This window comes from Physeter macrocephalus, unplaced genomic scaffold (assembly GCF_002837175.3).
Source record: "Physeter macrocephalus isolate SW-GA unplaced genomic scaffold, ASM283717v5 random_627, whole genome shotgun sequence".
Taxonomy (NCBI): Eukaryota; Metazoa; Chordata; class Mammalia; order Artiodactyla; family Physeteridae; genus Physeter; species Physeter macrocephalus.
This window is the reverse complement of record NW_021145798.1, coordinates 16,646-34,713: the sequence shown is the minus strand read 5'-3', so window position 1 is coordinate 34,713 and position 18,068 is coordinate 16,646. Positions and strand designations below refer to the sequence as shown.

Genomic DNA, 18,068 nt, shown 5'->3' with positions numbered 1-18,068 from the left:
CTGCCCCGCAGCCACGCCCCCGCCACGCCCTATCCTCCCCCCCCAGCCGCCCCCCCGGAGGCGCGGGCGCCGTGGAGCCGGGGGCGCGGGGGGCCCCAGCCCAGGGTCGCCTGCCCCGCAGCCACGCCCCCGCCACGCCCTATCCTCCCCCCCCCAGCCGCCCCCTCGGAGCCGCGAGCGCAGTGGAGCCGGTGGCGCAGCCCCTCACCTCGGCCACCGCCCCGCCCCCGGCCGCTGGCCCTCCTCCCCCTGGCCTCCCGGAGCACCCGCCCTCAGTCTCATTCCGAAGCCGGAGCCGGGTGCGAGGCGGCGGTGTGTCCTCCCGCACTACGAGTGCGCAAACCTGTCTGGGGGAGCACGGTACTGGGACAGGGAGATGAAAAGTGACCGCGGCTCCCCGGCCCTAGAAAGGGGGGTGGTGAGGAGGAGGCTACCACCAGCCTGCACGACCCAGATAAGGTAGCGCCACCCCCTCCTAATCGTCCGGAATGGCCCCAGGCCGACAATACAGAGGTCAATGGAAAGATCTGGTTTTCTCCGACGTCGCAGTCCCCAGTCCCTCCGGGCTGCACAGGGATGGGTGTGTGCACCCCAAAGCCAGCCCCTCCCCCAAACCAAGGACCAGGTCACCCATCCTCTCCACCTCCCCACCTTGACCGCATCCTGGCCAGAGTGGCTGTTTTTGCTATGTGGGCTCTCCTTCCTCCCCCTCGGTTTGCCAAAGTTTCTAATAAACCTAAGTCCATATCCGGTTTACTCCCCCTCAGCTCCCCTTGGCCTCAACTACCCCATCCAGAGCAGATGGATGGAGGGAGGGGCTTCAGAGTAGTTCAGGACTTACACGGGGAGGTGGTGAGGGAGGGGGAAGTCATTAAGCTACTCCATTTTGGAGACAGAAAGCAGTCTGTCTCCAAGCAGTGTGCCATCGGCACTCCCCCACACAGCCCACCCAGCAGATGTAAAACCACAGGCTCACTGGAGCCCGCCAGCACGAGAGGACCTTTTCAAAGGCCATAGGCCTTCTCTCCCCTCTCCTAGGCTGGGATTCACTCAGGGGGTTAACACTTCACAGCCCTCCCTTTGCCCACTCCAGTAATAACCTCAGCAGCAGGCAGTAGGGTTAAGCTTTTTAATATCATAAATCAGTGTCCGGCCCCACCTCTCACTGCCAGGCCCCTTCCTGGGCCTCCTATCTTCACATTGCCTGAAAGGCTGCCTGCAGCCAGGGCTTTGCCCACCCCCTAGGAAAGATCCAGCACCAGCAGCATGAGAGAGGAGGCAGCAGCAGCTAAAGGGGTGGGAGGGGGAAGAAACAGAAGCTTGTGCAGGTGCATGTGTGTATGTACTTACGTGTGTGACACAAATGAAGTCTGTGTTTAGGTTTACAGACCCCAGCTCACGAGAGGAGGTGAGGCAGGGAGCAGCACATCTTTTCTCCCTGGCACCTCAGCCTCACCCTATCCCAGGGACAGACACATGGGATAAGTTGGAAACCCACCCCTGGACTGCAGCCCTTTGGAGTCTGGTGGAGTCACGGATCCAGTCTGTGGGGACACTTGGTCTGTCTCCCTTTGAAAGCCCTGGAAGGGTGGGAGGTAAGAAGTAAAGGGAGACAGGTTTCTGCTAGAAGAACTTGACACCTCGGCCATCGCTGACAGTGATGATCTCGGCCTTGTGCTCCTGCTGTAGGGCCTGCAGAGCCCGCAGTAGGGTTGCCTCATCCAGCCCGTGGAACTCTGGACAGGGAGAGATGGGTAGTCAGGGACACAGCTCCTTTGGGGCTCAAGGCCTCTGAGAAGAGCAGTCCAGCTGGAAACTGAGAACTTTCCAGGCCAGCTGTACTGCTACAGCTGCCCCCACCCACCCTTCCTGGGTATTCCTTAGGAGTAAGGAGTGGAAGAAAGCCTGAGTCAACATGAAATGAGAGTTCATGCTTATTCCCCCTTCCTGTTTCTTCTGTCAGACTCAACCCACACGCACCCTCGCACTAACTCCCCTGCCCACTAGTGTCTGATATACAAGAGTAACACCGTTTGCTTGTGGGCCACAAAGAAGGAGCCCTGACAATCAAGTGTAGGGAAGTCAAGTCCCTTGTCACTGTACGCTGACCCTAACTGCATCTGTACCCATTGGGAGGACCTGTTCTAACACAAAGAGGTATAGCCATGCCTCTGGCCAGGAGACTGTTAAGGTCCAGCACAGATATCTGCCCTTTCCTAGTGAAAAGGAACAAGGCTGGGAGCCAAGGGCCAGCTGAGTATCTGGAGATATGGCAAGATACTGCAGGGAGATGTGCGAGGCAGGAGGCAAGCCCTGACAGGCTTGCACACCTCACCCCCTGCGGGGGCCCAGCTCTTGAGTCAGGGAGCTTGCTTTCTGAGGAAGCCTCCAGCTTTGCCTGGCCTGAGTGGTGGGCTGGGCAAGGCTGCAGCACTGAAGTCATGGCATGATGGTGGGAGTAGCAAGCAGAGGCCTGCGGGAAAGCGGGGGCGGGGCGGGGGGGGGGGGAAGCCAAGAGCTGTAAACTCTGTTGGGGCAGCCAGGCCTAGCAGAAAGGGGTGGTGCCCCTTTTCCCCCAGCTCAGATTGGTACTTTTGGTGATCCTGGGGATCAGAATATGAAGTCAGAGATAAAAGAGCTGAAAGAGTATTTACACTATGTAAAACTCAAACAGTATACAAATCATTGTCTGGCCAGAAACCATAGTATTCTAATGGGCAGGCGGTGGGGATGGGGGTGTTGGCCCAATCCCTTCAGCTGACACCCACAGATCTTGAGCCCTCTATAAGAATAAAGGGTGAAAGAAAGCCTGAGTCAGCAAGGAATGAAATTTCAGGCTTAATCTCCTGCCCTAGTTCCTCATTCAGCATTTCTACCAATAATTCTTAACTTTTCATGGGTCACAGATGCCCTTCAAAATCTTATAATATGGACTCTATGCCGAGAAAAATGCACATACGCCCCCACAAACAAAATCTGTGGGTTCTTTGCATGTGAATTCAGGTGGTTTATGGAAATCTTGGACATGGGTTAAGAACCTTTGTATTATTTCCTATTTGGAATTTAGAGGCAGAAAAATGGGAAATCTGAATGTCAAGTAAACAAAAATTAGACGGAGGAGGATTCAGGTAACAAAACTGAGGAGAAAGGGAAAAGCATTACCCTCATCCTCGGTGTCTTCCCCATTGGTCAGTTCGTACAAGGTGAACACGGAGTTGTTCTGGCCACTCCTGGAAACCTATGGACACAGAAAACAGGGACTGAATAAGAACCAGGAATTTCCTGGGAGAAGGTAAACTCACCAGCTCCACCTCTCTGACCCAGGAATGATACTTGTTCCCAAACGAGAACTGTCACCTCAGCAGAGGAGTGGCCTAAAACCCACAAACCCTACAGGTGCTATATTTATACATGTACACACACGCTCGGAACCACTAAACCACAGGCCTTCACGTGTCTGAGGAGTGACCTCTCATTCTGGTTGTTTTCCTGTTCAAGAATGGGTGGTGTGTGTTTGTTATATTTGGGTTGTTGATGCTTCCTCCCCTCCTCTCTCCCTTGGGAATGTTTAGGGCTGGTGGTGACAGGGAATGCAGGGGAGAGAGTCTGTCCCCGCACCCACACTGTTTAGAAAGTCTCATTTATATTGTGGACAGCCCCATAAGGATGTAGTGGGGGAGGGGCTCCAGGTTTTTGTGTTTTTTTCCCTTCCTTTCCCCATTTATCTCCTGTGGCCAGAGGCTCCAGCCAACAATAGTACTCGTGGTTTCCAGTACTGCATTCTCCAAACATGGCCTCACATAGCCTCTGGCCTCCTACAGGCAAAAAAAAGGAAAGTTCTTTCCAGCCAGGGAAATTGAGTCATTGAAAGAGGCTTGCCTGGAAGACCTACACTTCCTCTTTCTGCCCCCTCCCACTCTGCTCAGTCTGGATCTGAAAACACCAGGCATCTGCTGAGCACAGAGTCATTTTCCTTTGCCATGGGTCACTGCGTCAGAATAGTCTCACCCACTGATAGATGAGCTTCCCCCATTCTTCTGGCCTCCGCCACATGATCAGGAAGCTAGACTTGTTCTTATCCAACCACTCGAGGTTCCCTGCAAAACAGATACTTATGAAAGCACCATGTTCTAAGAAGAGACAATGAGGCAAAAACCAAGGTGGAAGAGAGTGTAAGAGACTCAGCTTTCAGAAAGAGAAATTCAAGAATTGTTTTACTATTACTATCTGCAAGGCATCCATTCTCCTCTTCAGGTCTTGGGGCACAGATGGAGAGATTTCAATTTTGTATACCAATGGGGGAAAAGAACCCAGGGAATTGAGCTATTGTACAGAACACTCTGGGCTCCAAGCCAGGAGAGAGAAAAAAAAAAGTTCTGAAAAGACTTGCGGGGGCTTCCCTGGTGGCACAGTGGTTGAGAATCCGCCTGCCAACGCAGGGGACACGGGTTCAAGCCCTGGTCCGGGAAGATCCCACATGCCGCGGAGCAACAAAGCCCGCGAGCTACAACCACTGAAGCCCGCGCACCTAGAGCCCGTGCTCTACAACAAGAGAAGCCACCGCAATGAGAAGCCCGCACACCGCAACGAAGAGTAGCCCCCGCTCGCCACAACTAGAGAAAGCCCCCGCGCAGCAACAAAGAGTCAATGCAGCCAAAAGTAAAAATTAATTAATTAATTATTTTTAAAAAAGCCACGGAAGTAAAAAAAAAAAGACTTGTGCTAATCTGCCCTCAGGAAAACCCAACTAGGATGAAAAATAAGGAATCTGGGGAATTGAACCCACCTTTCTTCCTCAGCTCCTCTAATACAACCTGGATCGATTCCACAGGCAGCTTCCCTGGTTTAAGGTTAAGGGAATGGTATTAATGGAATGAACTCGGTGGGATAAAATTTCTCAGAGCCAGGCTCATGCTACAAACTACCCTTCTTCTCCCACCTACACACATAGATGTGCAATACCCCAACAGATATAAACTGGCATTTTCTGCATATTGGGGGGAGGAAGGTAAAGAGAAACTAGTGTAATTAAAAGGAAGAGCTTTAGAGAATGAAAGGTACTATCATTTCTCACCCTCTGTCCTCTCTCCTTCCTCCAGCCATTCTCTAGATATTTTAGGGATGAATTAGGCAGCAAAAGAAAACAACCCGGGCTTCCCCGGTGGCGCAGTGGTTGAGAGTCCGCCTGCCGATGCAGGGGGACACGGGTTCGTGCCCCGGTCCGGGGAGATCCCACATGCCGCGGAGCGGCTGGGCCCGTGAGCCATGGCCGCTGAGCCTGCGCGTCCGGAGTCTGTGCTCCGCAACGGGAGAGGAGAGGTCACAACAGTGAGAGTCCCGCGTACCGCAAAAAAAAAAAAAAAAAAGAAAACAACCCTTACTTCCTGGGACAAGGAGAGTAGGCAGAGAAAATTACTAAAGGTAATGCCAGAGTTTGAGCCTCATACAGAGGACAAAAGTTTCAACGAGTCAAAAAGGCTCAGGTTGAAAAACTTGGTACTTGGCTTCAGGGCAGAAATTCTAAGATCTGAATGACACCTGGGTACTCATCACTGCCGCGGACAAGAGGGCTTGGTGCTACATTTGGGTTGGAGTTGGAGGTAAAATGGATGTCAGCTACACAGTCTGGCTCTTTCCCAAGGCCAGTTGGGGTGGGAACCTGCCTTCTGTGGATGAAGAGGAGTGTGAAGTCTGGGCATGTGGGAAAGTGTGGAAGTGCATGTCTGTGGGGTGTGGAAGAGCCTGAGGGAGGATACGCTGTAGCTTCACGTTGTTGAAGAGCGGGCTCTCCTGAGCTTCCATCACCGTCATGCTGGACTGTTTGTGCAGGCGACAGAAGGACAGGACTAGCGAGCACCAGGCGGCCAGCTGCTTCTGCCGAGTGTCCACGTTCGGCTGCAACCTGCCGGGTGAAGCGGGTGGGACGCAGAATTAGAGGAAGTGAGAGGGCGAGCGGCAGCACTTGCCAGAGGCGCGTTCGGGGGAGAAAGTGAGGGACTGAGGGTGGCGGCGACCGGATCCGTTCTCCCCCTCCCCATTTGAAGCATCAGTGCTGAGCCCGGGGTCCGAGGGAGGGGAGGGAGGCCCAGCGGGGCTTCTCGGGGTCTGAGCCTCACGTAAAGAAGGGAGGGAAGCGATACTGCCACGGCCACTCGAAACTCATCGCCATCGTAGTAGCCCAGGAAACCCGGAACCCGCCGGCAAAGGACTTCCGGTCTCCTCTCCGGCACGTCCGGGCAGAAAGCACAGCAGAAAGGTTCCGGGCTCCTCTGGGGAGAGGGGCGGCTCAACGGGAGGGATCGTCCTCGTCAACCCTTCCCTTGCTATTATCCCCAAATCCTTACCGTCTGGAGCAGAAAGGGCCCTGAGAAGTCTTCTGATTCCACTCCAGAGAAGGGCAGTCACTCCCCCAAAGTGGGCACAGTTAGTAGAATTGCAAGTAGAACCCAGGTCTCCAGAACCCAGCCTAGGCTTGTTTCCACTATACTAGACTTCTTTTAATATTAACATTTGTGTCATTTAACTTCAGTCCCTCGCAGTTGCCCTCAATTCCTGTGTCCTTCGACTCCATCATTCCCCAGGAGCTCATTTGTAGCTTTTATCGCTGGAAATGGCTCTGCTTCCATTATTCAGAGCTGCCGTATTTGAGCACAGCCACCTCTCTCTCACCTCTCCCACGTCCTCACCTTTCTAGCCTCAAGTCCCTGGACCCCTTTTGGTCTTATCTGACTCCTTCCCCAGCCTAGACTACTCAATTCTGTCCCCTTGCCTGCCTACCTGCTGCTCAGTTTCCAAACCAGAGTCGTTGATCCCTGCCCATCACCCCACCCCACCCCCATCTTCTTTTTTTCATGCCTGGGCCCAGGAGTATTACTGAAAAAAAAAAAAAAATTCACCAGAACCTGCTGACTGAACCCCAGATTCCCTGACTGACCTCATTGCCGGGCAATCAGTGCAGCCCAGTGATGCTTTGTCTTTTATTGGCTCCCTGTCACATCCCTCAAGGTAACTCTTCAAACTTTTCCACACTCATCATGCCATTCCACCTGTTCCCATCTCCTCCATCTCTGCAGAATGCCCTTCCCTTCTATTTTTATGAGATTGAGGCCATGCATGTGAACCTCTTAATCTTTCCTGTCATCACACTGGATTCATCTCTCAAAAATTTCTCTCACTTTTACTCCTTCCTTTTGGACTCAAAGGAAGAAGTATCACTCTTCCTTCACAAGGTCAACCCTTTGGCAGCTGATTGCCTCTCCTTTCCAGTTTCCTCCAGGACCTCTCTGTGTATCATATTCCCTCTTTCCCTTTTCCCTGGCTCCTCTTGTCTACAAACATGCTGACATCATCCCTACTGGAAAATATGTAGTTTCCTTGACTCTACCACCCTCTCAATTTCCTGTCTGATCTCTAACATCTCCCCCACCAAAGTCCATCCTTCACTGTGTACAGTTCCTGGTCCACAGAAGTGCCCAACAAATATTTGTTGAATGAATGAATGAATGAACCATTCAATAGATAATGTTCTCTTGGGACTTCCCTGGCGGTCCAGTGGTTGGTACTTCGCCTTCCAGTGCAGGGGGTGCGGGTTCGATTCCTGGTTGGGGAGCTAAGATCCCACATGCCTCGTGGCCAGAAAACCAAAACATAAAACAGAAGCAGTATTGTGACAAATTCAATAAACTTTAAAAATGGTCCACATCAAAAAAAAAAAAGTTCTCTCAAAGGGTACCATCTCCTTCGCTTCCATGGCACTGCTTTATCCTTGTTCTGCTATCTCTTTGATCTTTCCCTTTGTCTTTTTCTGTCCTCATTGTTTACATGTGGGTGTTTCCTAGAGGACCTTAGCCTTCTTCAGTACACCTTCTCTCTGGGAACTCTCATCCCTTTCATGGCTTCACATGGCATTTCTGTGCAGGGGACTCAACCCTATATTTCTAGCTCCAACCCTTTTCTAGCATTAGCAGCAGCACCACCCCTCCCATTTCTAACTCTCTATGGTACATAACAGCTTGTTCCATTGTTATTCATATTATACACCATTTTCTTCAGGCCAGCTTCTCTTGCTAACGGCACCCAGGTTCAAAGCCAGAGTCAGCTCTAACCTCTCCTCTACTTCACCTTCATATCCAAATCCCTCCCCTATTTTTAATAACCTTTCCTAATTTTTATTTTTATTTTATTTATTTTTTTTGCGTTACGCGGGCCTCTCACTGTTGTGGCCTCTCCCATTGCGGAGCACAGGCTCCGGACGCATAGGCTCAGCGGCCATGGCTCACGGGCCTAGCCGCTCCATGCCATGTGGGATATCCCCGGACCGGGGCACAAACCTGTGTCCCCTGCATCGGCAGGCGGACTCCCAACCACTGCGCCACCAGGGAAGCCCAATTTTTATTTTTTTAATTGCTTTTTTTTTTCTGCTCACTTCTTTTTTGTTTAATTAATTAATTTATTTATATTTTATTTTTGGCTGCGTCGGGTCTTTGTTGCCACACATGGACTTTCTCTAGTTGCGGCGACTGGGGGCTACTCTTTGTTGCGGTGCACGGCCTTCTCATTGAGGTGGCTTCTCTTGTTGCGGAGCACGGGCTCTAGGCGCATGGGCTTCAGTAGTTGTGGCACGCGGGCTCTAGAGCGCAGGCTCAGTAGTCGTGGCGCACGGGCTTAGTTGCTCCACGGCATGTGGGATCTTCCCGGACCAGGGCTAGAACCCGTGTCCCCCGCATTGGCAGGTGTATTCTTAACCACTGCGCCACCAGGGAAGTTCCCTACTTTTAAATTATTTTCCATTTCCACGTTCACCACTCCTTTGGTCCATGCCCTTGTTCTCTCAAACCTGGATTATTGCAATAATTTTCTAATTCACCTCCCTTTCGACTCTCTCCCATAGGGGAATGTACTCCATCTAAGGCCTAGTCAGGTGCCAACTCCACAATCACCCTCCTGTGATCTCACCTCCTGTGATTGCACCTTAGCTAAATGGGCCCCTCCTTCCTTTGCACTCAGAAAACATTTGGCTTGCACCCCTTGCATGACTCTCATCACACACTCCTCTGTTTTTGTTTATTTGTGTACATGTCGGCTCCCCTACTAGATGAAAGCCATTGAAAGCAGAAACCAAGCCTTATCTAACTTATCTTCCCAACACAATATGCAATATACAGTGTCTTACACCAACATGCCTTTGATGTATATTAGTAAAATGCATGAAGGCAAATATGGGTCAAAAAGAGCATAGATATATCCTTGGAGAAGACAGATGCATTCACGGAAATAGAGCAAAGATTTCTCCCTGGTGAAAATGCTAATTGTCCTAGGGAATAGGTATGTCTCTAGAGAGACAGATGTGTCCTGAGAGGAGAAGTGTGTCTCAGAGAATAAACAGATATGTTCTAGAAGCATATAGGTATATATCTGTGGAATAGACAGGCATGTCCCAGGAAGTGGCTATGCATGTACTCAGGGAGGCTTACATTTCAACGAGGGAAGGAGAGTTCCTAAAGAGGTGCCAGGTGCCACAAGGAATAAACAAGTGTCTTTTTGAAGAACCAAGTTATTCTCTAGACGTTTTTGATGACCTGGCAGGTATGTCCCAGGGACCACTGGAGAGGAAGTTTCCATGGAGAGAACTGGGCCTCACCATCCAGGGAACATATAGGAGTGTCCATATACAGAGATGGTGGGTCGCTAGGTATATCCCTAAGAAGTGGGAAAGGGAGCATAAGTATGGCTCAAGAAGCTAACAGAAGCATCCAGTGAAGAACTAGTGGTTGCTATGGGGATGACAGGTCTCTGACCACAGGGTTCAGTTTTGAGCTTCTTCCAGGCCACGTCCATCTTCTGGTTGTTAGCTTTAGTGGACACCAGGGGGCAGTGTGTGGCCAGGCTGTAGGCCACACCCACCCAGGGTCCAGGACAATGTAGGATGAGGGCCAAGGACCTGGAGGGGAAGCCCTGTGGCAAGTCTAGTAGAGGAAACCCCTACTGCCTCCGCCCTCAATCCTGAGGTCCTTAGGGATGGACTCCTGTTGGTCAGATCAGAGCTCCTATTCCCAGGCCCTGGGAGGAAACTGAGGCATGAGGAAAGGGAAAATTCAGGGCTCCTGGGTGGCACCCCCTTCCTTCTTGCAAGAGCCACAGCAAAGAGTCCTCCCTCATGCCACCCCCCTCACCTCCCCGGCTGCTCTCCAGACCGGAAGGGAGTCTCTTCCTGCACGTTTCCTGGAGCTGGGTTTGGATAGACGCAGGAAAGGCCTGGCCTTGGGAGAAGGAAGTATAGGGGTGTGGCCTTCGGGTGGGGGAAGGGGTGGTGGGGGGCAGGTAAGTGAACAAAACAGTGGGCCTATCCAGATTCTTCCAGCTCTGCTGCTCAGAACGGAGGGCCTGTGGGAATGGCAGAAACTCTGGGAAGGACACAGGCCCCACTGGGATGGGGAGGGGAACAGTGTACAAAAAAAAAGTTTTATTTTGAAGATTACAGAACTTGAGCCTTGACCCCACCCAGCTTCCATTTTCCACCGATCTAAGGATCTGCAGTTGGGGTAGGAGTGAGAGAAGAAAGTAGGGAGGGGAGGGGAGAGACCTGCAGAGGAAAGGAGTAAGATGGCGGCTGAAGAGCTCACGCCACCCTAGGTCTGGGCTTCACTGTCTTTACTCCTCCACACCACAAGGGTGACGAGGAAGGGGATGAGGCAGATGGGGGCTATGATCATGGCCAGGAGCACATCCTCTGGGGGGTCTGAGAAGGGGGGCTGCCCCAGGGAGCAGTTGGCAAAGTGGATCTGGTGAGTCTCAAAGATGATCTGTTCCGCCCAGGGATTGGGGAAGCCCAGGCCAAACTCTTCTGCATTCCTTTCCAAGCAGTCTCGAAGGATGCTGTAAGGCCTGGGGACAGGAGAGGACTAGAGTGAGGGAAGGGTTGGGCCCAAAAAGAGGACTGTCCCACACTCATTCAAGGCCCACAAGGAGCAAGCCCCAGCCCTGGCCCCAGCCGCCCTCCAGCACTGCCCGTACCTGCTAATGAGGGCCCAGTCACACCAATCCTTTTCGATAGAGTCCATCTGAACCTTATAATCAGCCCAGCAACGCACGACATTTGTCTCATACTTCTCCTCCACTGTTTTCCCTGTGGGCAGAGATGCTGCATATTGACCACACCCCTACACCACCCTCCAAGCCCTCTGGTCCAGGTACTTTCATTGAGGAACCACTGTTCCTGTCTTCAAATATGGGAACTACCCGGAGAGCCTCAGAAACCTTCCCAAGCAAGACAGTCCTGGCTGAGGAGAGACTCTCAGCTCAGGAAAAATTTAATGTCTTCCATGTGCCCAGCACTACCCAGCCTGGCAAGAACTTCCACATATACTTTTTCTGGGATCTTCGAATCCACCTGTGAGGTGAGGCAGCTCAGAGCTGGCTGGAGGCTTTGTGGGATGAGAGGTAGACCACAAGGAACCCCAAGACAGAACAGAGCAGAACTTAGGGGCACCAATTGGGTTTGGGGCCTGGCTTGTGAGAAAGGGACACTCCCCATTGACCTCTCTTCTCCTTGCCCTGGGCCACCCTCCCACAGCTGCTGGGTACTCACCTTCTGACTTTAAGCCGTCTGGGGTGGGAAGAAGTTGAGCCAGGGACTCCTGGGGCTTCAGGACAGCTGTGGGCAGAAAAGGGGCTGGGAGATGGGATGATGGGGATCTGGAGCCTGGAGGAAGGGGTGTGTGGGTTGGGGGCTGAGACCCTTGGAAGTCAGGGCTACTCTCAGAAGAAAAAGAGAAGCAATCCAGGCCCCCACAGGATGCCTCAGGGCCCGGAAGAGAGGGGCTGCACCAATTCATTCCCACTCACATCCAAAACCCTCCCTCCTCGCCAGCTCCAGACATCCCAAGACCTCTCTGTGGGACCCGGGCACGCCAGCTTTTCCCCAGTGGGAAGCAGCTCGCGCTGCGCCCTCACCGTGGGGCCAGGGACCGTCCAAAGAGCAGCGCTGTCCGCACCCGCACCCCGGGGCCCGTTCCGGTCTTGGCCGTCCAGCCCCTCTCCCCTCCAGGGCCTCCCGCGCCTCCCGCCCGGGCCTCGGGGCGCTGCGCTTACCGCCCAGCAGCAGGAGGAGGCGGAGCGCTGCCGGTCGCCCGGCGCCGGTCGCGGGGAGCCGCGGGCCGCCGGCAGCGCGCTCCGCCCGGAGCGAGGCCATCGCGCGGCGAACAGGCGAGGAGGAGCGGCGGCGCTGAGCCGGGCCCGGGCGGGGGCGCCTATATCCCCGTCCCAAGCCGCAGGAAGCCGCGCCGCTTCCTCGCAGGGGCTGGGACGGCTGCGGCCACGTGGGGGGCGGGGGCGACGCCCGGGGCCGGCGGGCTGGAGGGGGAGTCGCTGCCCCACCCGGCCCTGGCGCCCGCCGCTCCCTCCGCCTGGCCGACGTTGGCTCACCCTTTCTGCTAGCTCACCCTGCGGGGCTGGACAGCTCCCCTCGTAACCCCAGAACCGGGATCCATTTCCTGGGCTCGGCTGCGTGGCGCCCAGGACTCGTCGGGGTCTCTGAGCCTCCGCTCCCCGGACTCTAGCAGCCCCTTCTCTTCCTCCGCGAGGCGGCGGGGGCGTGGGGGGGGCGGGTAGCGAAAAGAGGGAGGGGTTTGGGAGCTCGGAGGGCCTCTGAACGCTGCCGTTTCTAAGGCTGGGGGTTGGGGCTGTCCGGGGCCGTGGGGGAAGGGGCCCGTGGAGCTGGGCTCAGAGTTCCCTTTCCTTGGGAACACCCACTGATGTCAGCCCGCCTGCCAAAATCGAGGAGGAGGAGGAGAAGGGGGAGCCAGACCTTCGGAGTCTGGAGAAGGCCTGGGGACAGAGGTAGAGGGGAAAGCAAAGTCCGAATACCCTGCCTTCGAGGCACCCCCTGGGGCCTAGACCCACAAACCAGATTGAGTGCAGGGGCAAAAGTAAAACTGCTCCATTCCCAAGAAGAAGGTGGCCACAACTCCTCAGGGCCAAGGTTGTGAAAAGGGAAGGTTTAGAACCTACAATGTATGACTTCATTCATGAGGTGGGTACATTATTTACAGAGGAAGAAGCTAAAGCTCAGGGGAAAGAGCCCAGGACTTGAGCTCAGAAGCTCTGAGTCCTAATTCTGTCTTCCCATTTTCCAGCTGTGTAGCCTGGAATGACCTCAGTTACCTTCATGAATTGTCAGATTCCTCCCATGTGAAAGAGGGACGTTACCCTCCTCACTAATCTGTAGTGAGAGTGACACTTGTGAAAGGGCACTGCACTCACTAGGCAGATGCTAGTTTCCTTTCCTCCTTTCCTAAGGACTTGCCTAAAGCCACACAGCTGAGAAACAGCAAGGCTGAGCCTGGGGCCCCAGCGGCCCTGACTTCTGCCACACCACAGCTGTCTCTGTGTCCTGAGCCAGAGCTTCATAGGCCTGAAGCAGCCGAGGATCCCAGGAGCTGATTTGGCCATGACGTTCAACTCCAGACACAGCTGTCAGCACCGAACTTTCCTAAATTACTCCCAGACACTGACCCTTGGACTCAGCTGCTGCTGTTGTCCCAGTTTACTGATTCCTTCCCACCACAAATTATCTTGAACCATCTCTCTTCAAATCTTCATCTCGGGGTCTTAGGCTCTTAAATCACGGCCCCTGATAACCTGTTGTTCCTCCATAGCTAGGGTCAAGAGGTTGCTTTAGCAAGACATCCAGAGGGAGAAGGGAATTGGCCCACTTGGCATGAACCCCAAAGCCCTCCTGGTGAGGGTCATCTTCTGCAATGGGCAGAAAAGAGCCAGGCTGCCTTGGAGTCACTTCAGGCCAGGGACAAACTCCGTTCCTTCCCTCCCACCTGTGATTGCCCTTTTCAAGAAAGAAACATGGTCAAGAGGGAGCTTTCTAGGTGATAAGATGGCAGGAGGAAGCAAGGAGGGGCAGAAAGCAAAATCAGCCATTTCCACTGGCCAGAGGCACCTGAGCCCACTGTGGGTAAACACTAGCGTTGGAATCAAGATTAAAGTTGACAAAAACAAATGTTGGGTTTTAAATAAGGCAGTATGGTATAATGGATAAAAACAAATAAACATTGGTTAGGATTCTGAAGGCAGGTTTTGCCTCTGTCTTGCTGTGTAACCTTAGGTAGGCCATTTCACATCTTTGGAGCTCAACATTTTCATATATAAAATGACCTTAGTAGCAAAAGGGAAAATACAAGTGACTTGGTAGAAAGCGGTATTTTAGAGTTGGAGTTAAGCTTGCATATCATGATGTGGAGACCTCCAAAGGAGAGCTTGCTGTAGTCCTCCCTGAACTTGGGTGTTCAAACCTGTTGGAGAATCTGGAAATTTCCTCTCCTCCTGATTTTCCTCTTCTCACTTTTCCTAGCCAGTTGGATGTTTGGCTGTTTTCATTTGACCCCTGGGGGCATCCTGGTAACTGGGGGGTCTGCTGCTATGGGGGTCCTTTGGGACTGAACGGGGACTAGAGACCTCACCTTTTCCAAGTTGTCATAGGAAATAGTCCCATGATCTGCAGCAAGGGGCCAGAGAAGGGCTTCGTTAGGGACAGAGGCTGGCTCTTTCATGGGAAGTCGTATTTTCCACCCCTGGGGGCCCTTACCTTTCCTTTCTAAGCCCATTTCTGCTTTAAAATATATACTTTTTGCCATAAAGACATACTTTTTAATTGCAAGTAATACATAAGTATATACTCATTGCAGAATACTTAAACACAGAAAACGTTATAACCCCATTCCTTTCTCACCTCCCCCAGGTATTTTGGACCTAAAAGAGCATAAATGGGAATTAATATCCTGTTGTTCAGCGACTTTTTAAAAATTAGTAATATGTCTTGGGTCATCTTTCCATGATACCATATACAGATGTGCCTCTTTCCTTTTAACTGCAGTGTAGTATTGTCTTCAGTCTTCTTTCCTTATATCTAGTAGAGTCTAGGCTTTGAGTTCCCTACACCATCCCTTATTCCTCTGTCCTTACCCCACTCCCACCCCCAGTGCTTGGGAAGAGACGGATCTGGTTCTGATCCAGCTGGACATTGACCTGAGATTTCTGGCCTCAACCTATATTGACTTCTCCTGGGCAGGGATCTTACTGCCATGTAAATTTCCCTTCTTATTAGGGGCCAAGGGTCATCCTGCCTGGAGCAGGGGGAGAGGTAACTTGATCCTAAGAAGGAGTGCCATTTCTAATCCTCAGCCTTCCCCCTATGCACACAGACAAGTCCAGAACAACATAGGGGGAGTCAAAAAAGCACTGGGGGCCTCCTACACAATGAAATTACATGCAGAGCATCCAGGAATTAGCTTTTCTCCTGCAGAGAGACAAGCATACATGCTGGCCTCTTCCCCAGCTGTCTGCAAAATAAAGAGCAGAGCACAGGAGAAGGTGTGGGGGAGAGCCAGGGTCAGGGAAGCCCAAAGTTCTGGCTGGGGGGAGCTAATCTTTCCAAGCCGGAGGGAGGAGACAGGCTTCTTCAGAGGGCAGGGAGGCAGCAGGGAGAACCAGGAGAGCTACAGCCAGGGAGCCAGCTGGCTAAGGGAGGGACGACAAAGGGGTAGGGACACAACTTCTCCGTCTCTTCCCAGCCTCCTCATCTCCAGGGTGCTGGCGTGAGGAGCGTGACCACCTCTCACAGGGAAGAATGGTTATTGGAGAAAACGCTGGCTCTCTTATAATATCTATAAGTTATATGTAAAAAGCAGAGAAAATTGTCAAGCCATATTCCTCATCAACTGCTGGGGACTTAATAGTAGCTACATTTATTGAACAATTACTATGTGCTGCAGAGTGTGTTCCCTGACACATATGCTGAGTGATTTCCAAGCATTTCTTAAAACGTCACCACCATAACATCAGAATTATCTTGTCCATGGGTGAAAGGGGGAAAACAGGAGTGATTTGCTCAAGGTCCCAGAGGAAGTAATTGGCAAAGTCAGGATATGAACCCAGGACCGTTTGATGCTAAGCTTCATGTCTTAACCATTAGATTTATCACCTCCCTCTCACTCCAGATCAGAATATTGATTCTTTACTGAGTCTTGAGGGGAGGGGAGAAGGGTAGGGAGTTTCTTCCAGGACCAGATTCTGGGCCCCTCCAGAAATAAGAAGATCCTGTTTCACCCAACTCTGTACGCACAACCTCCTCCCTGCTTCCTTCCCTGACCAAGGCTGGACCATGACATCACATGGTGGAGGCTGTTTTTCTGAAAAGAACCCAGGCCAGATTTACAAGAATGACGTTCAGACAGTGTGACTGAAGAGGACCATGGCCAAGAGACCACGGCACACACCCAGCAGTGCTGAGAACACTGCTGGTCCCTCGGCACCTGGGGCTGACTCATGGTTGCTGTCAGGACCCAATGCCAGATGCCAGGATTGCTTTCAACCTTCTTCCATTCCTTAGGACTGTCCTCTGAAACCATCCCCAGGAATCCTTCTACCCCTTCCCAGCACCCCAGAAGTCTAGGTGTTGTATAACATGAGGATGCCCTGAGGGAGCCAAGCAGTGTGCTCAGTGCTTCATACAAATTGTTTCACTTAAAAAATCACAACTAAGGGAATTCCCTGGTGGTCCAGTGGTTAAGGCTACGCGTTTCCACTGCAGGGGGCTTGGGTTCGAGCCCTGGTTGGGAAGCTAAGATCCCACATGCCTCGTGGTGTGGCCCAAACAAACAAACAAACGACAACAAAAACCACCACCACCACCATCAAAAAAACCCCTCACAACTCCATTATAGTAGGTACCATAGCAACCCACTTTACAAAGGAGGAAACTGAGGCTAAGAAAGGTTAACACCTGATGGAAGTCAACCTGCTATCCAACCTGTAGACAGAAGGTCACTTATGTGACCTTGTGCAAGTTACTTAACTCCTTTGAGCGTGCTTGTTTTCTTATCTGCAGAAATGGGGTTACTAGCATGTATCTCACTGAGCAGTAGCAATGAAGCGTGTTAAAGCATTTGGCCCGATGCCCGGCGCTAGTAAGCATGCAATAAATGGTAGTTACTATCATAATGCGTACCACATATAGTTATGAAACTCTATCTCCAAGATATTCTGGGATCCTTCCCATTTCATAATTTTGGTTGTTTTCATTACACAACACTCTTTATTGAAAAGAATACAGGCTTTGGAGTCAGATAGTCCTAGCCTGGGTTTGAATTCCAGCCCTCCTACTTACCAGTCATGTGGCCATGGCCAACGTTGTCAGTCTTCCTGAGCCTCAATGTTCTTCTCTGTAAAACAGGGATAAAAGTACCTACCCCCAGGCATCCTGCAAGGATTGTACGAGATGATGTAGGTTCATATACAATCCAATAGCTGATGAATATGTGAATGCTAAAAGCAATTTGTTAAATGTATAAAGAAATGTGATTTATTTTTGGTTCTTTCCATACAGTGTCGTGCATGGAATCTGTAGATTATGTATTATACTTTTCTTTCTCCAAAAGAGTTTCCATAGCCTTGTATCTCATCCTAGCTGCAGTGGGGTGCAAAGGGCCGTAGTATCAGCAGCATGGGACCCTGCAGATAAGCCAGGGAAGAAAGAAGGGGGAGTCATAGAACCAAGGGGAACTCCCCTTTCCTGTCTGGCTAGGATTTGTTTGTCTTTCACACAGGCTGTCCCCTGCTGATATGGGGGTCTGTCCAGTGTCCAGCTTTGATTGGCATCTCTAGTACAGAGGAAGTAAGGAGCCCCTTGTCTATTAGGAACTGTTTTCCTCTGAACTTGTAGAGGAGAGTCCCAAACACATTTCTCTTCCTGGCGCCACCAGTGAAAGGAAAAAGCCATGGAGAAAATCCAGACTTGTGATTCAGAGCTAGAAGACCTCAGAGAAAAGAGTAGGTAGAGTGGAATGGTTTAGAGGGTGGGTTTGGAGTCAGAATGATGGGGCCCAAATCCTGGCCCCGCCATTTACCAGCTGGCTGACCTTGGCCAAGTTCCAGAATCTCTTTAAACCCTGGTTTCCTCAGTTGTAAAATGAGTGTAAGAATATTGCTGACTTCATATGGAACGAAATGACTTACTGTAAAGCACTTAGCACAATGCCAGGCGCATACTGAGTGGTCAG

General features: G+C 51.9%; 2 protein-coding genes across 5 annotated transcripts; both read right to left on the bottom strand.

Annotated features, from left to right (window-relative positions):
* Positions 1-1,117: 1,117 nt before the first annotated feature.
* VPS25 (vacuolar protein sorting 25 homolog) lies at positions 1,118-6,213 on the bottom strand. Its single transcript, XM_007102118.2, has 6 exons — positions 6,117-6,213; positions 5,757-5,902; positions 4,787-4,840; positions 4,009-4,097; positions 3,163-3,238; positions 1,118-1,736 (listed from the first exon to the last, which is right to left on the bottom strand). Exons 1-6 carry the CDS (start codon positions 6,167-6,169, stop codon positions 1,624-1,626), a joined length of 531 nt encoding a protein of 176 aa, XP_007102180.1. The 5' UTR covers positions 6,170-6,213; the 3' UTR covers positions 1,118-1,623.
* Positions 6,214-10,445: 4,232 nt separating this feature from the next.
* On the bottom strand, positions 10,446-12,299 carry RAMP2 (receptor activity modifying protein 2). 4 transcript variants are annotated; one of them, XM_024130413.2, is made up of 4 exons: positions 12,091-12,299; positions 11,588-11,653; positions 11,014-11,125; positions 10,446-10,884 (listed from the first exon to the last, which is right to left on the bottom strand). In XM_024130413.2, the coding sequence occupies exons 1-4, from the start codon at positions 12,188-12,190 to the stop codon at positions 10,629-10,631; spliced, it is 534 nt and encodes a 177-aa protein (XP_023986181.1). In that variant the 5' UTR covers positions 12,191-12,299; the 3' UTR covers positions 10,446-10,628. The 4 variants fall into 4 exon arrangements, with proteins under 4 accessions (XP_023986181.1, XP_028341472.1, XP_028341471.1 ...); XM_028485671.2 differs by having other exon boundaries at positions 11,588-11,671; positions 12,091-12,215; XM_028485670.1 differs by having other exon boundaries at positions 11,588-11,701; positions 12,091-12,205.
* Between the last annotated feature and the right edge of the window lie 5,769 nt (positions 12,300-18,068).